Source organism: Pan troglodytes, chromosome 9 (genome assembly GCF_028858775.2).
Source record: "Pan troglodytes isolate AG18354 chromosome 9, NHGRI_mPanTro3-v2.0_pri, whole genome shotgun sequence".
Lineage (NCBI taxonomy): Eukaryota > Metazoa > Chordata > Mammalia > Primates > Hominidae > Pan > Pan troglodytes.
In genome coordinates, this window is record NC_072407.2 from 110827275 (window position 1) to 110847051 (window position 19777).

The following is a 19777-nucleotide window of genomic DNA, read 5'->3' on the forward strand; positions in this document are numbered from 1 at the left end:
CTATATCTGTCTGTCTTATTCATACCTACACCCTTATAGCTAACTACTTTTAATTTTAAACATGTCCTTTCACTTTCTTTATGCAGATAGAAATAAATAGGAATACATATTTTTCTTCTATTCTTATATGAAAGGTGTATCGTTGTGCACTTTTCCATTTTTGCTTAGCTTTGAGCTTGTAAATGATTTTCTTTGCATCATTATTAGAACATAGCATGTGATTTTTTAGACTGTCTCCATGACTATCTCATAGCAAGGTTGAACAGAACAGTTTTGGGCTGACAAAGTTGTGAGAGAAATCACTTGAACTTTACATATAGCTGGTTTTGAAACCAGTACTTCTGTGACTACAAGAGTCACAGTATTTTTTTTTTTAAAGTGACAACTTTCTATTTTATGGAAAATAGGTGTATTCTGCACAAGACATACCTTCCAAATAGGATTTTGAAAATCTTACCTGGAAAAAAAGCACAAAGAAACAAAGAAATAATTAGAATAGTTTTCTCTATTCGACTGATATAAATGTTACCTGACACATGATTGATTTTGTAGTATTTTCATTGGTAAACACACATACGTATTTGTGTGTATTAGAGAAAACTTTGCATTCGTGAGTACTATAGCATTAGCATGTTTACTACAATAGCATACATAAGGCACAAATATGGGCACTCAAATCATTTATGCACCAAGCTGTCATAGAGTGGATTTCTACCCAGGAAATAAGGAATGTTTTCTTAAGTGGCACATCTTCACATGTGGGAAAGTGAAGCAATGATGTTTGGTGGGAAGAATACTGTGCTGTACTGTGGAATAACCTGTACTTGAGTCCTCAGTGTGGAATTAGTAGGTTGGTGAAAAAGTAATTACAGTTTATACCCAGTCCAGTTTGGATTACTAGTCACTGATTGGGACTTTGCTTTCCTAATCTGAAAAATTAGGGAGTAGGAGTGGGACTTAGTGCCAGATGTCAGTGAGATCCTCTGGCTCCATAGATCTAGTTAAGACATGGGAATAAAATCATCCTTAACTGTTTGGAAAATAAAATTTTGATTTGTAATTTTTTTCTCCCTGACAAGTCAGGTTGCTTGCTTTACTTGATGAAAAGAGTTTCTTCCTGCCGGGCGTGGTGGCTCACGCCTGTAATCCCAGCACTTTGGGAGGCCGAGGTGGGCGGATCACAAGGTCAGGAGATCGAGACCATCCTGGCTAACACAGTGAAACCCCATCTCTACTAAAAAAATACAGAAAAAAAAACAAAATTAGCCAGTCGTGATGGCGGGCGCCTGTAGTCCCAGCTACTCCGGAGGCTGAGACAGGAGAATGGCATGAACCCGGGAGGCGGAGCTTGCAGTGAGCCGAGATCGCACCACTGCACTCCAGCCTGGGCGACAGAGCCAGACTCCGTCTCAAAAAACAAACAAACAAACAAACAAAGACTTTCTTCTTTACTTATTTCCAGTAACTATTAAAACTTTACTTTAAAAACTAAATATATTATTAATCCTGCACAAGTTACTTTGCTTTAATTAATTGCTTTACTTGAACACATTGTTGGTTTTTGAAGTCACATTTTTTTCCTAACTGAGTATACTACTACTATAATGACAATTCTTAGTTCTTTTAGTGTAGGGTTTTGCCTTGGGCAAATATAATTCTGTTTCCCTTTGAGGCTGTCACTCATAATTTTGTTACTTCTATGAAAGTATATTGAGAAGAACTGTATGTCCCCAAAGAATATTGAAAATACTGACAACAGGGTCTAGGGGAAGCTTTACTTCAGGAAGACAGAAAAAGGTGACGAAACTTTTGACCCAAAGTTGTGAATAAGGGATGTGCCTGAATGAATATTGCATATGAAAAAAAAACTTCGTAAAACCTATCACATGCTTCTGTATTTGACACATTTCTTTTAATGTATATTAATTGTAAAAGATTTTGTAAGCCTTGGCATTTTTTTTCAGCATGTTCAAAATATTTTATTATATATTTGGTTTAAAGGATAGGATATTTAATATGTAAGTGAATTTAGTCTTAATGATTCTGTTTGGGAGTAGTTGTTTGCGCTTGCGTTTAAAAGTTGACAGCCTTGAATCATAGCTTTGCATGTGCACTCATTCTTAGTATAGTAGGATTCAACTACTCATTTTGTCCTACTTGTTTTTCCCTCATACTATTACACCTGTCTTTGAATCACATTTTTCATCTACCAAGTTCTGAAAGCTATATAATTTCTAATGTGATTCAAGTAAATCTTTGTCTTAAAGATTTAGAAAACTGAATTATAACAATTTTTTACATTTATTGTTTATTTTAAAATTTTATGTTATCTTTAATTGACACATAATAATTGTATGTATGGGGTACAATGAGATATGTCATTACATGTATATGTTGTGCAATAATCAAATCAGGCTAATTAACATAACCATCACTTCAAATATTTATCATTACTTTGTGGTGAGAACATTTAAAATCCATTCTTTTAGCTATTTTGAAGTATATAATACATTATTATTAACATGGTCACCAAGCTGTGCAATAGATCATCAGAACTTATTCCTCCTGTCTGATGGAAACTTTATACACTATAACCAACATCTTCCCTTTGCCCATCTCCCCTGCAAGCCTTCCACCCAGTCCTTTGGTAACCACCATTCTACGCTCTACTTCTGTGAGCTCTTACAAAGTCTACTTCTATGAACTAGATTCCACAGATAAGTGAGATCGTGTATTATTTGCCCCTCTGCCTGGCTTATTTCACTCTGCTAAATGTCTTCTTGTTGCAAATGACGGAATTCTGTATTTTCCTTAAGGCTGAATAGTATTCCATTGTACATATATATGCTACATTTATTTAATCCATTGTTTGTTGATGGGCACTTCAGTTTTTCCACATCTTGACTATTGTGAATAACGTTGCAATAAACATGACAGTGCAGACATCTATTTGACATACGAATTTCAATTCCCTTATATATAAGAGATCTAAAGGTTCTAACTGGTTTAGAGTACAAACCCAACCCAACCCAACCCAACCCAACCAAACCCAAACCCAAACCCAAACCATATAGTTTCATGGCATCACTGGGAGTAGAACTCAGGCTGCCTGCTTGCCAAAATTCATAGCTGCTACTCTGGACTTCAGGGATCCTTCTGTAACTGCCTTGGGTCATTTAGCAGCTTTAGTTGCTCTTCATGAGTTGTCGTTGTAGCCTTTAAGCACCGCTTTCTTATGAGACCACCCCAGCCTTCAGCTTTGTCTGGCACTTATAGGTAGCTGTGCTTAAATAGGTCTGTTATTTTTATTTTCTCTTTAGAACCTCTGGAATCAATCATTGGAAATAAAAATACAGCAAAAGCTGTAACATTTGCATATGAAACCATTAGTAAACTAGTAAACTGTAAAGACAAAATGCCACTCTTACATACAAGCAATGTGTTTTCTAATAATTCAGTCAGAACTATTGAAAGATAGGCCATGGATCCTATTTTTGAATGATTTTTACTTCAATGGAGTGAAAATCTGCTCTGTGTTGTGTCATCATTCTTAGTTCTGAAAGATGACTTGTACTGAAGGTGATAATATTTGCTACCACAGCTGAGAATAGAGAAAAACAATTCATTATGAAGCTCTTTCATTCCCTTGAAATTCGAGTGCTTTATCTATATCGGATTATGAATTTAGATAACATAAACATGTCAAGATGTGGCTCTGGACTGCTTCCAGAGATGGTACAGCAGTACTCTAGGTTCCATTTACTACCAGCATGAACATTAGAAAGTTAAGAAAGAATTAAAGGAAGACTTTAGAAAAATCTATCTTGTTTTATTGTTGTTGACACATAATTAAGTTGGCATGGAATCCAGATGACTTAACCATAAATTTGTGTGATAGTTAAGAAAGAGGGAAACTGTAATCAGGCATCTGAGGAATAGTAGCCACAAGAATATTAACAATAACAAGTAACACTTGCTTAACTGGACCCTGCAGTAAGTTTACATGTATCGTCATATTATATGCTAATAATTAACTTCTGAAATCAGTGAGCTAGCATCATTTTTACAGATTACAAAACTAAGACTTAGAAGGGTCAAGTAATGTGTCCAGAACCCTGCAGCTTGCAAACAGCAGCCCTGGGACTCTTACCCCAAGGTCTTTGTTACTCTTTAAACTTTATGCTTTTTAACTATTCAGCTGTGTTGCTACCTATTTCAAGCCATCAGATGTTCTTTTACAGGAGGGTAACTCTGAAGCAGTGAATTAAAAGGTGGAAGATGATCACAAGAGTAAAGGGTTTTGAAGAACAGATGACAAATAATGGAGATTTTTCATGTTTCCAGAACAAAGTCATTGATCTCTAATAAATTAAGAATAAATTAAATGTTGTGGTTAGTAGTATAGTTTAAGACTCCATACTAATACCACTTATTCCTGAATGTTCATTGCATAGCTAGATATGTACATATACTAGTGCCAGAATCCATTTTTCCATAGCTATGGCCATTTAAGAGTCTAAAGTAAGAGCCAGAGACTGGTCTGGCTCACATGGTCCTTAATGAAATTTTACTAAGATCAGAAATGTCATCTTGAGGACAAGGGACTCAGTATCTGGTGCCTAATTCTGAAATGGATGTTGTGAATGAAGCTTATTTATATGAGAGGATAAAAGATCCTTTTCATGACAACCCTTTTTCCTTCTAGTTTCAGCCCTTCTACTGTCACAACCAGGTTTATTATTAAAATGGAAGCCAACCTGTTGCTATAGAACATTTGCCTATCATTTGGAGATGTCTGCCTGGGGAGGTGTCTGTTCTTACTCTCATGAGCTTATAACATCTAGTGACATTTAGCTCAATATCTTGGTGTTTGGGCTCTCTTTATATCCAGCATCGAAAATGAGACAAGTATTCAGAATTACATAAATCTGATCTATTTTCATGCTTCCTTTTGGGGATTTTTTTAAAAACCATATGGTGTTGGAGAGGTGGGTTGGTTATTAGGTTGATGGTGAGTAGGTAGAGATTGGGGTTGAGGAGCAGGGAGCAGTTTGGTGCCAGTGGAATCAGGGAGTCTGATAGGATTAAGTTATAAACTGCAAAGGGCAATGGTCTATATCTCTTTTGCCCATTATATGTATGCAGAGCCTACCATGTGGCTCGGTAAATATTCAAAGGATTTAACTAGTGAATCAGTGTTTCCACATCAATTTGTTTTTCTCATTCTTTGTATCCTTGTTATAGTTGTTACAGATTTATACATAGAAGTCCACTTTTTAATGTCGTTCAAGCAAAACTCTGTAAAATAGGTAACAGATCGGAGAACCTTGTTGTGTTAAGTTCCTGGGAAGGATTTAGGTTTACTGGAATTTTGTTCTTGGAGGGCAGGGGATATCTTTGGGACTTAACAATTCTCATGATCTTTCTTTTGCTCACTTTTGTTAAGCCAGTTTTCTTTTTTGAAAAATAGGCTATTCTAATACTGAAGTAAAGATACATGTCCCCTTCTTCCTTATGTGATAGCTGGGGAGTCAATTCCTTACCAAACTGACACAGTTGCCTGAGAATCATGCAAATGGAATATACTTTCATAACCTCCCAAAAATGAGTCTTATTTTCAAATTACAAATTTTCAAGTATCACTCTAGAATGAAAAAGTTTAAATTAGTAGTCATGACTGCTCATGAAATTCATGTTTCATGGTAGTTTCTTTTCTGGAAGCTAAGGACCTATAGTGTGTGAGAATCCAAAAGAAGTATAATATCTATAAAGGTAGTATTTTATACCTTGAAATTTGATTTTCTGTTTTTCTGTCCCTTGTGAATTTGATTTTCATTATTGAATTTCATGCTCCCCTTATACTTAATCATTTGTAGCATGGCAGAACTAAAGATAACATTTTGCCTTCTTTTTTTTGTAGCATAAAATAGTTTTTGGTACCAGTATGTCCTCAAAAATAAAATAGGAAAAAGAAAGGATTTAAGGCATTTGAGCCACACCTAATTAAAAGGGGAGGAGGACTTCAGTTACTGAATCTAATAAGATTCACTTATACTTTTCTCCTGAAGTAATTGTACTCCAGCCTTTTATCTTTGTTTTGTCATATGTCATAAACCGTCTTTAGAAAATTATTTTTTTCCTACTCCCACAAAGAATATATTCATTTTCTAACTTTCGAATTATGATAAATCTACTTCCAGTTCTTTCGCTTCTGTCTTGATGTTTACTCTTGGCTCTTTTCAGAGTACTAATAAAGCTTTTTCAGATAAGAAAGAAACGTTTTCTAATGATTCACTTCAAATTATTTTCTTTTAGTTTCACTCAGTATTAAAAGTTTGTCATTAGTGCATTTGTTTCATGTCTTGGTAACATTCACTTCGTGTTGTAAAAGTCTTTGGATGTCTCTTGTCCGTCTGAAAATTTTGGTAGAAAATTTAAAAGGGAAAATTATCTCATTTGCATGCACATATAAATTCTGATAGCCAATTTAAAGCTGAAATGTAAAATATCTTTTAATGACTATAATGAATTAATATTGGAATTCAGTAAAAGTAGAAAATTGTCCATTTTTTTCTGCTGTGATTAAAATGACTAAATGGAAAACCCCAGCATGGTTATGTTTGCTTGAGTAGAAAGGATTTTTCTGATGTGAATATGTCGAAGTTATTCTTTGCAACTTTGAAGTGCCATTTTCAGACACTGATGTGTTGGAGGAAGATCAGTTGTTGAATAATTACAACAAAAATTTGCATGGCTTTTAAATATGGTCAATTATCTGTTTCTTCTGCACAGAAGACTGGCAAAATTAATTAAGTAATGTTATAAAATGCTGTCAGAAAAAAAAAATGCTCTCAGGATGAAAAGACCTGTATGGTAGCAGATTATTTATAATGATGAAAGAATTGGCAACATTTGTCTAAAACATATTGATACGGATACAAATACTATGTACGAACCTACAAAGTGAAGTCAATGTTCCAGTGGAGGAGTATGAAGTGTAGTGGTGTGCTAGATTTGAGGGAGTGAGGACTTCGGCTCCCCAGGCCCAGTTTAGTCCCAAGTCCATCACTTACTATGTGTGACATCAGGCAAGTTACTTAGTTACTTTGATCTTCCATTTTTCATCTATAGAATGGGAATAGTAATACCTTTATAAGTTCTGTTACATAGATTTAAAAAGATAACCAAATTGTTATATGAAATGCATAGCACATTGTTGATACTTAATAATTCTGAACTACTTCTGTTGGTAAGAAAATAACAGTAATGTGCTAATGGACAAAGAAATTTTTATGAAAGTACAATTTTATTGCTCTCTATAGTTCCTTGATATATAGCTATAGTCTTAATGTAAGCAACAAAACACTCAAAAGTCATTGTGATCGTCGTAGAATAACATAAAATATAGTTATATTCCATTTTAGTGTCTAACACAGGAAAACTGCATGGGGGGTGGGGTGGAAAGAGAAGGGAGATAAAGCTACAAATACATGTATCCACAAGCTAAAGCCAGCTCAAATGAAGTGTTAGTTATGATCAGTTATATCATATTTTTTCTTTAATCTTGTTTTGCTTCTTTCATATATTTTGTAGTCTGCTAATCCTCAAAGAAAATCAGTAATTGGTGCCAACTTAATTTAGGCACAGATTGTTTAGAAACTGCCATCCATTAACTTATTTTTCCCCAAAAGTTGGGGAAGCATTGAGATTATTTTAATTTCGTGGCAGAACATCTCTTATAATCTCATTAGAGAACCAATTCAGGGATAAAGTTTGATAATCACTATTGCATTAATTGGCTGCTTGCTAAAATAATACTAGTTATTATTTTCTTCTGTTTTTAAAGTCACATCTGTTAATGTTTAACCCCTGAATGTTAACATTTTTATTTTTATTAGAATGTATCGCAAAAAGCACTAGATTTGGCACATGAAGACCCGGGTTTGAGATCAGTCATTTTCTAAAGAAGCTCTTTGATAATAAGCAAGCCAAAAGCTTTCTGAGTTTTTCTTTTTTCTCCTTTCCATTTCCTTCCATTGAACTTGGTTTCTAGAAATTCCAAGTAATCTCTAGAATGTGTCTCTTGTATAATTGTACATTATGTTTTACCTGTCCTGTTAGTGTGTGTTTTATTTGAAAGTCAGTACTAACCATTGCATAGCCAGAGTAAGTGATATAGAACTGGGATTTGATTCCAGATCTGTCTGACACATTCCTAATGATTCATGAATACTTGTGCCAATCCCATAGTAGTAGTCAGTAAACATTTGTTGAAAAATGAATGTCATATATTAGTTAGCTTTAGGAAATAAAACTGTAATGAATGTGTAGTCTGTTTTATACCTAATTATATGCTGCTAATTTTTCTCCTCTTCCTTGTCTTCAGGAGAAAAGACTGAAAGAAAGGGAAGCCAGAAGAGAAGCCAACAAGAGACAAGCAAAGGTAAGGGTTTATATACATTTATTTTTCCAAGCTCTGTTAAGGTAGAATGGACAAAAGCATTTTATATTTTGGCAAGAACAATGCTTATAATGTTAAAATGGAATTTAAATCCTCTTCTTTTCAACATGGATTTTATATATTATTTGTATATCATGATATTCCAATTGGATTCAAGCCCATGTGGCCTTCTATTCACTTTCTTGTATTCCTCTGGTGCAGGATGAAAAATCCCTAAGATAATTTGTTTCTGGGCTTGGCCCCATTTACTCCACCACTTTTTTTCATATATTTTGCATCTATTAAATACAAAAGGCAGTTGACTCTGTGGGCCAGGCCTGATAGGATTTTCATCTGTATCATCTTCAGGTAGACAGCCTGTGTGAACCCAACCTCATAACAGGTAACTCTGAAAGCATCAGTTCAGCTCTTAGAATCTAGGAGAAAAGCATTCTGTATCTCCCACTTTTACTATATTCTGTAACAGATACTTTTCAGCAAATACATATGTACAGTTTTCCTCAAGTATGTATGTACAATTATAAACACCGTCTATGTGCAGCCATGATTTTTATCTAATGTGTTTGTCACTGAGAAGTGTTCAGCTTCTGCATTCTGAGAACATTTAGTAGAAATGATTTCCTAGAACTAGGGCCCAATAACATATGTCATTTCTCATGCTGTATCTCATTGTGCTGTTTCTGACTAGCCATGATTTCTTCTTGGCAGTTAGCAAAGCTCCAACTCCCTTGAGGAAGCCTATAATATTCTTCGTCATTTTTTTTCCATGCTGGCCATAGCACTTAGAGAGCAAGTCAGAGATGATAACTCATGCTATAGTTCTGAAGTGGGAAGCAATTATTTAATACTGAATATAAGCAGAAAAGACTGCTTATATTAAATATAAGCAGTATTAAATATCACTCTGTCTTCCAAGGTGCCCAAAAACGAGAGCTCCAGTGTGTGCAGCCTGACTGCTAAATAAGGTGGAGGCTTCTGCATATGCTTTAACGTGCAGGCGTGAACCACCATGGCAGAACCACCACTAGATCTCAGAGGCTGTAGTGGGAAAGATTTAAATTTAAGAAGAAAATCTTAAATCTAATAAAAGCATTTGATATTTATGAATATTGCATGTTCAGCATAAAATAAGCCCATTTTATTTCACTAAGAAGCTCTCATTTCTGCATATATAAATGTAAAATGAAAGATATAATCTAGAGCCAAAGAAAGCCCTGTTACTGTATTTCCTTTGTGTTTATTCATGCATATTTGTATATATATTACTAAATATGGTTTATTTTTTATACTTATTGATGGTGTATGCTCGATTTTTTTTTTCATAATGGTTTAAGCTGTAAGAAATTGCTGTCACCCTTGAGCTATCCTCCTGGAAACCTCTTCTTTTATTCCCCCATAAATTGGTGTGTATATTTGGTTTTAATACTGTGTCTGCTGGGGAAATGAAAAAATGATAAAGTCGTCACAATCAGGCATTTTCACTGGGGGTTGATCTCTGAAGTGAACTCCTTATGCCAAACTCTTCCTTCCATTTCCCACTCCCCTTCTGTGTTTGTCCTGTGTGTTTGTTTCCTGACATCTAAAAAAGGAGGAAGATTTTTCTTGTCAAGGGAAGGTCTCATTTCTATGTAACCACTAAGCATCGGACTAAGAACAGAAAGAAGAGCTGACATGGCTTTGCAGCTCAGCCAGGAGCTTTAAATAGACAGAGGCTGTGTTTTATTTATTATTGCTCTGAATAGTTTAGCTACCTCCATTTCACAGCCCTTTTCTGAGTGCTCAGAGATGGTAGCCCTTTTGTAAGAGTGATATTACCAGAGGGATCAGTGGCTGGTCTGCAGCCAGGACTCAAACATTCCTCAAGACACTGAGGACTGCCTGCAGTGACAGGTTCAGGCTGACTGACAGAGCCCAAGGAATGAGCTCAAACCAACCTTTTGCACCCAGCTTCCTTTCAAATGAAAGTAACAGGGGTTGAAGGCTCTCATGGCTTTTGAGGTACCTTTTGGAAGCAGACCCAGAAGAGATTATTTGGAAACACTTGGTAAAGGGGTGATGGCACAAATTTCTGTGATATGTAAGGAGAAATATTATGTAAATTATCAGGTTTCTCTCAGTGCATGTGCTTTAAATGACAGATGTGACTTAGTTTTTGAGTAAACTTTGTCTTCTCGTTGATCCTCTTATGTAAACCTAATCATTGTGTTACTTAGGATATTGCCTTCTGAATCACTGTAGTCAGATTCCAGGTAGAGCATCCCTTTGATCCCTGAACCTACAAGCTATCCAGAAGATATTTTAATGGTCAAAGAATGTGGTACTTGCAGACTTAATTTACCAGGAAATGTAGTCATAGCTGTTTATAGCTATTTTAAGCAATCACTGCATAGAAACTGAAAGTGTAAGAAAGGGAGGACTCACGTAGCTGTCTTTCTACCTTGTTTTGTGTTTCATGCAGCAAACATCATTTTATTATACAAGGAAGGATATAAAGGACATAGTATTTTTTTTTTAATTTTGGGGAAAGTGCTTGAATGAAGTTTCATGGAATTATCTTTATTTCCCAGAAAAGAGAAAACTTAATGATAATGTGAATTTTCAGTTTTAGAACTGAATCTTCTCTTGCATATCAAAAGTACTTCTAAGAAAAATTGCTTTAAAGTGTGAGTAGGATAAACTAAAGTTGGAATGGACCTCTCAGGAATCTGATATGACTTTTTGTTAAAAGATAGATCTAAGTTCTGCCTAGATTATATTATGTGCAGAATTGGGAATGGAAGATAAATATGAAGCTGAAACTGTTACGAAGATTTGCTGGGTACCTAATAGTGGTTTGGGAAATATAGGTCTTTTGGGTATCAAAACTTTCTTTAGCAGAGAAGTACTTGAATTGCACAATAGAATTGTTTTTACTTTAGCTAACAAGATGTCGTATATTCTTATGACCTACAGATTTTAAACTAAGATCTAGAAAAATACTTGTAGCAATGATCAATAGACCACATTGCTTTTTGAGTTTAGGTAGGTTACATAATCCTGGAATACAGCTTTACCTCATTATCTAGCTAGATTTCCTTTTGCTTTGAGGGTCACAAGTGCTAGTAGGAATCCCTGGTCACTGGAATGATTTTGTATAAATGTAAGGAAAAGGAACAACAGTGCTGAAACTTGAGGAAATAGATCCTCAGCAATATCTCACTACTGTGCTGCTTTTGAAAAGAAAGTGTGATTTTTATTTATTTATTTATTTTTTAAGATGGAGTCTCGCTCTGTCACCGAGGCTGGAGTGCAGTGACGCGATCTTGGCCCACTGCAACCTCCGCCTCCCAGGTTCAAGCGATTCTCCTGCCTCAGCCTCCCGAGTAGCTGGGACTACACGCATGTGCCACCACGCCCAGCTAATTTTTTGTATTTTTAGTAGAGACAGAGTTTCACTGCATTAGCCAGGATGGTCTTGATCTCCTGACCCCGTGATCCGCCCTCCTCGGCCTCCCAAAGTGCTGGGATTATGGATGTGAGCCACCGCAACTGGCCAAAAGTATGATTTATTAAACAAAAGTCTGAGGCTGATGAAATTGAACACTGACTATGAAGGAACAAAGAGTAGGAAAGAGCTCAAACACTTAAAATAGTTAAAAGTTGCTTTGACTATATTAAAAATGATGATTATAGTTCGTATTTTTAAGGTGTGGGGAAAATATGTCATACATTTTGAGGTTGAAGTTTTATAGATGTTGTACATTTTCACTTGTTTTTATTTTTTGGTTTGTATTGCGTTTTTATTTATACTTAACAAATAGTGGTTTTAGGTAATAGTTTCTTGAATACCTAAGGTAATCTCTGTACTAACAGAAAAGTAGTGTTGAAGTTAGAGCTCTCAGAATAGGAGGTCTGAAGAAGTAGTAGTTAATTAATTTTAAAACTCTAGGCCGGGCATGGTGGCTCATGCCTGTAATCCCAGCACTTTGGGAGGCCGAGATGGGTGGATCACCTGCGGTGAGGGGTTCAAGACCAGCCTGGCCAACATGGCAAAACCCTGTCTCTACTAAAAATACAGAAATTAGCCAGGCATGGTGGTACGCGTCTATAATCCCAGCATACTCGGGAGGGTGAGGCAGAAGAATCACTTTAACCTGGGAGGTGGAGGCTGCAGCGAGCCGAGATTACGCCACTGCAGTCCAGCCTGGGTGACAGAGCGAAACTCTGTCTCAAACAAAACAAACAAACAAAAAAAACCACCAAAAAAAACAAAACACAAAAAACAAAACAAAACAAAACCTTAAAAAACTAATGGACCTGAGAGATGCCCTGGACTGACTTTTTAATCTACTGGTCTTCAATGACTTTTTCTCTGACTCAACAGTAGTTTCATAAAGCAAAGCTAACTTTATTCATTTGATATTTTGTTCTTCCTACTTTTTTGGTGCTAAAATATCCTTTCATTTATGAAATAATACTGATAATTTTTTTAAAAGTCTTATTATTTGACAAAGTAAAAACCCATTTCACCCCTTTAAAATCTTTTTTGAGCTTTTTCTGATCCATGAAATTGAAGAGCGAGTGTGGCAACCACTGATCTACTCCAATGGTTTTCAGTATTATATTGAGTGACCTATGGACTCTCCTCTCCACCCCCCACCACCCCCGCATGAGAAAATTATTTGGGCAAGGCTCTGGGGTTCCATTTAGTCCTCATCCAGACCAGCTCAACTTTATTTTCCTCTTTACATTTTGAACTTCCAGGGAATATTTTATTTGAAATATTGTTTTCCTTAAATGTATACATACATAGCTACATAGCTAATACTTTTAAAGTACCCAAATAAGTTAGGGCTGAAAGCAAGTGAATGACTTGCCTAATGTCATAGCTTCTTTGGTGGCAGAACTAGTATATGCCCCCAGGTTTCCTGAATCTTCATTCCCTGTTATTGTTTATTGTCCTATGCCCTTTCTGTATGTTGCTTTTTTTTCTTTTTCTATGTAAAAACAAATCGCATCCATGATACATGATCTAACGACTAGTCATGGAAAATTACTAATAGCAAATACCTTTAGTAAGGAAAGAACTCTGGGCTGAGATCTAGAAAGCAGGCTATGTCTTAAAGTTTCTGGGTGGCTGGGGACAAGCCATTTATCTTTCTGGGCCTGTTCTCAGCATGTGTAAAAGGTTACCCCTTTCATGAAGATTTTTCTGACTCTCTCACATATTATGGGCTCCTGCTTTTGGAACTACTCCCGTGGTCCCCTGTCTAGAGCACCGCCAATAATTACAGTGCTGATGTGGTTGCACTTCTCTCTCTCTTTGGCTCTGGCTCTTGTTTTCCTTTGTGTGCCTATCTCTCATCACAGTGCTTTGTTGGCTGAGGGCAGGCTTTCTGGCTCACAGTTGGCCGTCTCCTCGCAAACAGTGCTGAGGTCGCTCATATTATGATCTCTTATTTTGTAGACGAGGAAATTGAAGCTTAGGAAGTTGAAGTAACTTTCCCAAGAATATACAGCTAGGAAATGGCAGAGCCAGGATGCAAATCTGCTTTATATGACGCTGAAGCGTTGACTCTTAAGCATTAGGCCATAGGTCATTTCCGAGGTAGTCAAGAATATTCAATTTGAGAGTCTTAAAAACTGAAGCAGAAGTTGCAAGTAAATATTTCTTCTCCTGAAATTGCTTTCCTTATCCACAATTAGTTCTCTTTTATAGGTGGCTGCATTGAGAAACAGAATATTAAGAAGCAGAACAGAACCATAGGCGGATACAGAATATTGTGCATCTCCTATTAGTTACTATAAAATCTCACTGGAATCCCAGCAGCTTAATTTTTTCTTACAAATGAAATATTAGGAAACATTTACCATTATTTCCAGCCCAGGAAGACCTGTTAAACATACCATATTCTCATATCTTCTTGATTTTAAATTTTATACACGTTTTCCCTCTGCCTAGGATATCTTCTCCTTCATTGCTTTTTCCTCTGAACTGTTTCCGTTTTGAAGCCTTTTCTGCCTCCTTCAGGCCGACTCATGACATTCTTCCTTTCTGGACCACCGGACTTCGTGTACATTATTCTGCCGTGTTACTTGGTGATTGTCTCTCATCACTAGACTATAAACTCCTTGAGAGCAGCAGCTGAGTTTTTTTCATGGATGGCACATAATAAATGCTCTGTAGATATTTGAATCAGTGAAATGCAACTGTATTCATTCTTAAAGTTAACATTTTACATGTTAATGCTATGTCAGTTATAAGATCCTTGAGGTCTAGCACCGGGGCCTGCAGAATACAGTGAATTTCCATTCTGCCAGACTGGATGTATCTAACACACTCAGCCCTTTCCAAGTTCCTACTTCCCTTCTACCCCATCTTGTGTTAAACAAATCTGTGAATTTGTATTAAGATGATAGATTCTTAATATTAAAACAATGTAGTAAACTCTGTAGGCAATCAGAATCCCATTAGAATCCTTCACGCATGCCTTATTTGCGAAGAATTTAATAAATTCTTAAAGGATGAGTTGTCCTAAGATGTGCATATTGATTTTGCCTTTCTTCGTTCTTTTTATCTAACTTCGAGCTCCTCAAGTTGCATATGGAAAACTTGAGTGTATGGTACTGTATGGGTGGTAAAAGGGATACTCTAGGGTAATTTGATATGTTGATTTTCACCTTGCCTGTCAACTTTGGAACTGAATGCCCATGGAAGTTGTGACTTCACTCTGTGATGCAGTTCCTTGCTCATAAATATTTGTTGATTGACCAAAAAAGTGGATCCTGCTAAAATGTCTTCATTGGCAGTATCATGGTGAATGTTGCATTTGATGCCATTGAACATGAGTAGCCTGAATAATTGTGACCTTATTCAAATGTGGTTAGATTGTAGGAGAGCTAGCACTCAGATCCAGGTCGGATTGCACTCCTTGACTCTGACCACTGATGACTCTGCAGTGGGTGTTAAGGATGATCTTAAACCTGTTCAGGGCAGCCATTAACTCTGAGAATAAGAGGAAATTTTTCAGGAAACAAGTCAAACCTTTTACACTTGGAGTATTAGACCAGATTAATTTAAGGCAGAATTTTAATGACTATGTCAGAATGTGTTTATTCTAATACTTCTTAGAGAATTAAAGTTTGGTGTTAGAGTCAGAATACTGTTTCTTTTACTAAACTTGCAAAATGTACTAACCAGATAAAACTTGAGGAAAACAGATTCATAATAAATTTGAGTAAGGTGTAAAAAAAAAAGGGCTGTGTGTGTACATATCCCTTTGTTTATGTTGTAGAAAATAGTTGTGTTATTAAGTGGTCTGATAGTCTGTTCAGTTGGGTGGTCATTTAGATCGTTTCCAATGAAACAGCCTAAACAGTAAATCAATCCAGGTGATGCCCTTTATACTTCATCATGGTTGATTCAGCTTAGGTCAAGTTAGAGATAATTTGACATTTATATACTTGAGTTAGGGATTTATAGGCACATCTAGCAGAACAAATTAACTGTATTTGAATCATTGTGGTCGGTTTCATTATGTGGCTGAGTCTGTGTTATTCCAGTGGTTACGTGCTCTACTTTGTAGAGAACTGTGCGTGTGGGTATGTGTGGATGTGACCATCGTGATTGTGGAGACTGATACTTAGGATCATTTGCCTATATTTTTGTATGTATTAGCGTTCATTAATGGTCTAAATGATGGTTATTCTTTTGACTGTTAGTAGTCATTACTGGCTGTTGTAAGATTATACCATCATAATTTCTGATATAGTATACAAAAGTCTCTAAGTTGAAAAAAACATGTAGATTCTTTCCTCCTTTCTTCTTCTTCTTGTTTTGTTTCATAACTCAGAATCCTGTTGCTTATGTGAAGAAAAAGAGGCAGGGCTAGAGAACTATTATAAGACTTGATTTTAGTAATTCTCAGCCTATGGTACAAGAATCTGTGTGGGTTTTCCATGTTATTACTAGGAAATTCTAAAATTCTCAGCATTGACTATACAGTGAATAAGTTATCTATACCATACATATATATTGTCATAGCTTAAAAGTATGTAAAGGCTATATTAAGATTAACAAAATATGAACTTGTTTGTTTTGCTAAATTCATAGTACTTTTTTGTCTTGTATTTTCTTAAATGACATATACCACTGTAGAATTACCATCTTGTAAATAGTTTGATGTTAAACGTCTTCCTATACTGAAAAAGATTGAGAACACTGCCATATGGTATGTAAGCAGAAACAGCCATACTCCTAACACTTAGTCAAAATTGAAGACAGTCAGTCGTAGGGAGGAAGAAAAGAGGAGGAAGATGGGGAGGAGGAAGCCACTATTTTTTTTTTCTTTTTTCTTTTTTTTTGTGAGAGACAGTCTCACTTCATCACCCAGGCTGGAGTGCAGTGGTGCGACCTCAGCTTACTGCAACCTCCGCCTCCCAGACTGAAGTGATTCTTGTGCCTTACCCTCCCAAGTAGCTGGGACTACAGGCACACGCCACCTTGCCCAGCGAATTTTTCTATTTTTAGTAGAGACAGAGTTTTGCAATGTTGGCCAGGGTGGTCTTAAACTCCTGACCTCAAGTGATCTGCCCACCTTGGCCTATCAAAGTACTGGGATTGCAGGCATCAACCACTGTGCCCGGCCGCCACTATTTCTTAAAAGGAAGGGAAGGCTCCATTTCCTCCATATCTTAAAGGAGAAAAAAAGCCAGTGGGAAAAGGAAATAACAGAGATGGAACACAGAAAAAGAACAGACATAAGTTTCCTACTGTGCTAGTTGATACTACTGAGTGTCAACTTGATTGGATTGAAGGATACAAAGTATTGATCCTGGGTGTGTCTGTGAGGGTGTTACCAAGAGAGATTAACATTTGAGTCAGTGGGCTAGGGAAGGCAAATTCACCCTTAATCTAGTAGGCGCAATCTAATCAGCTGCCAGCGAATATAAAGCAGGCAGAAAAATGTGTAAAGGAGAGACTGGCCTAGCCTCCCAGGCTACATCTCTCTCCCTTGCTGGATGCTTCCTGCCCAGATAAATTACCTGTTGTGACTGCCCTGGACGTGCCTGCCTACCAGACACCTGATCTTGCAAGACCATTATTAAAGTCTCACATTTGCTGTTCTTTGCACCTCTAAGTCCATTCTTTGCGTTTGGACGGGTGAGTGTGTTTCTCACAGCAGCGCTAAGTATCACTGTCAGAGACTAGAAATAACCTAAATTGTAGGGTAGATAAATTGTGGCATAGTCATATAATGAAATGTTATATATGAAGGAATTACTGCTACATCCAATAATGGGCAAATTTCGAAAACATGATATTGAGCAAAAGATGCCAGACAGAAGAGTAAATACTATGATACTCTATTTACATAAAGGTAGTTTTGTAAAAGCAAAACTAATATTTTCGGTTAGAGTTTACCTTTGAGGAAAAGAGGGAGTCATTACTGGGAAGGAGTGTGAAGGGGGCTCCTGGAGAACTTGAGAGTGTTCTAATTTCTTAAACTGGGTGGTAGTTACATGGGCTGTATTTACTTTGTGAAAATTCATCAAGCTATAAGCCTATGGTTTGTGCAGTTTTTTTGGAGGTATGCCATACTTCAATTAAAGCTCAGGAGTTTGAGACCAGCCTGGGCAACATGGTTAAACCCTGTCTCTACTAAAAAATACAAAAGAAATTAGCTGGGCATTGTGGTGCGCGCCTGTAGTCCCAGCTACTTGGGAAGGCTGAGGCAGGAGAATTGCTTGAACTGGGGAGGCGGAGGTTGCAGTGAGCAAAGATTGCACCACTGCACTCCAGCCAAAAAATCTCTCTCTCTCTCCCTTTCATCAATCTAATCAACAAGGTCTCACTCTGTTGCCCAGGTTGTGGTGTAGTGGCACTATCATAGCTCACTGTAACCTTGACCGCCTGAGCTCAAGCAGTCCTCCCGCCTTAGCCTCCTGAGTAGCGAGGGCTACGAGAATGTACCACCAAATCTGGCTAATTTTTTATTTTTATTTTTGGTAGAAACAGGATCTCTCTATGTTGACTAGGCTGGTCATGAACTTCTGGCACCAAGTGATCCTCCCGCCTCAGCCTCCCAATGTGCTGGGATTACAGGCATGAGACAATGAGCCTGGCCAAAGATTACTTTTAAAAAATGATGCGGGTAGACGAGATCTCTTTATATGCTTTCAGCCTAGATATTTTAATCTGTAGATTCAGAAATAAAAGATATTATGGATAACTCTTGTAATTCTAGAAGCATTAGGAGCCTTAGTCCCTGGAGTCATTCATATTTTATGAAAGCTATGAAAGACAATTAATAATTTATATTATTCAAATACACATTTCTTTTAAAATCCCCTTGTTCCAAGAAGTGTGATGTTTTACCTCCTAAAACTTACAAAACAATTTCCCCTAAATGAGAAAATGAGCTTTATTTTGACTCTGGTGTAAATTAAAATGAAGAAATTGTATTTTTTAAATAAGGAGGAGCGTAGTCATCATTCTGCTGTTCAGAGACATTTAACCTCCTCCCCACCCCAGTGAGTTTTAGTTTCTACTATAAACTTATGAGGTGGTTTGGTGGCCTTGGAATGTTGTGGAGATCTCTACTCTTCATGCTATCTGATAGGACACTAAGAGCTATTGAATTGGCATTTATTTAGAATAAAGGAACACAAGGGTGATGAAAGGGACACTGGTCTGAGTGATCATTATATGTGACTACTGTAACTTTATAAATTGAAATAGATGAATAGTAACTGACCATAGAAATTCAGAAACATACAAAGCTTGAAAGATCATCTAATAAAGAAGTGACTATCTTCCCATGAGGAGGCATATTCATTTGACTTACCTCATTCTTACCATAGATTCTGGTTATTTATTTATTTTTCCATGCACATCTTATGTGAATTAAATATTTATTTATTTCCTTTCACCATCTACAGTCTAAAGGTACTTAGCATCTGTAACGTACCTGGACTGTGTCTGGTCCAGTACTAAGAGTTTACGATCTTATTAAGGGGGAAGTAGGCACTTTTTGTTAATGTAGCCTCATTTTTATCTTTACTTGAGGAAATAAATCTTTTATGATTCCAGATAAAATGTTAAACTTGGAAAATGCTGCAGAAATGGTATATAAGTGATCTAAAAGTTCTTTTATCAAGAATTCTATCATTTATCTTCTTTGGATTATGAGATGATTACTGTTAGAATTAAGTGCAGTTGTTTTATTTTACCTATCTTGATTTTCAGCTGTGTATATTAGTTTTCCCCCTTACTACAGATACATTTGATTTTTATTTCATAAAATTATCTCATTTCCTTCCGTTGGAAATGATATA

The 19777-nt window shown here is 36.5% G+C and overlaps 1 protein-coding gene across 1 annotated transcript in view; it reads left to right on the forward strand.

Annotated features, from left to right (window-relative positions):
* Positions 1-19777, forward strand: part of DDX10 (DEAD-box helicase 10) — a 276872-nt gene that overhangs the window by 179394 nt on the left and 77701 nt on the right. Inside the window, exon 16 of the mRNA XM_009424123.5 lies at positions 8387-8443. Coding sequence (XP_009422398.1) covers positions 8387-8443 — 57 coding nt within the window. The remainder of the gene's footprint in view (positions 1-8386; positions 8444-19777) is intronic.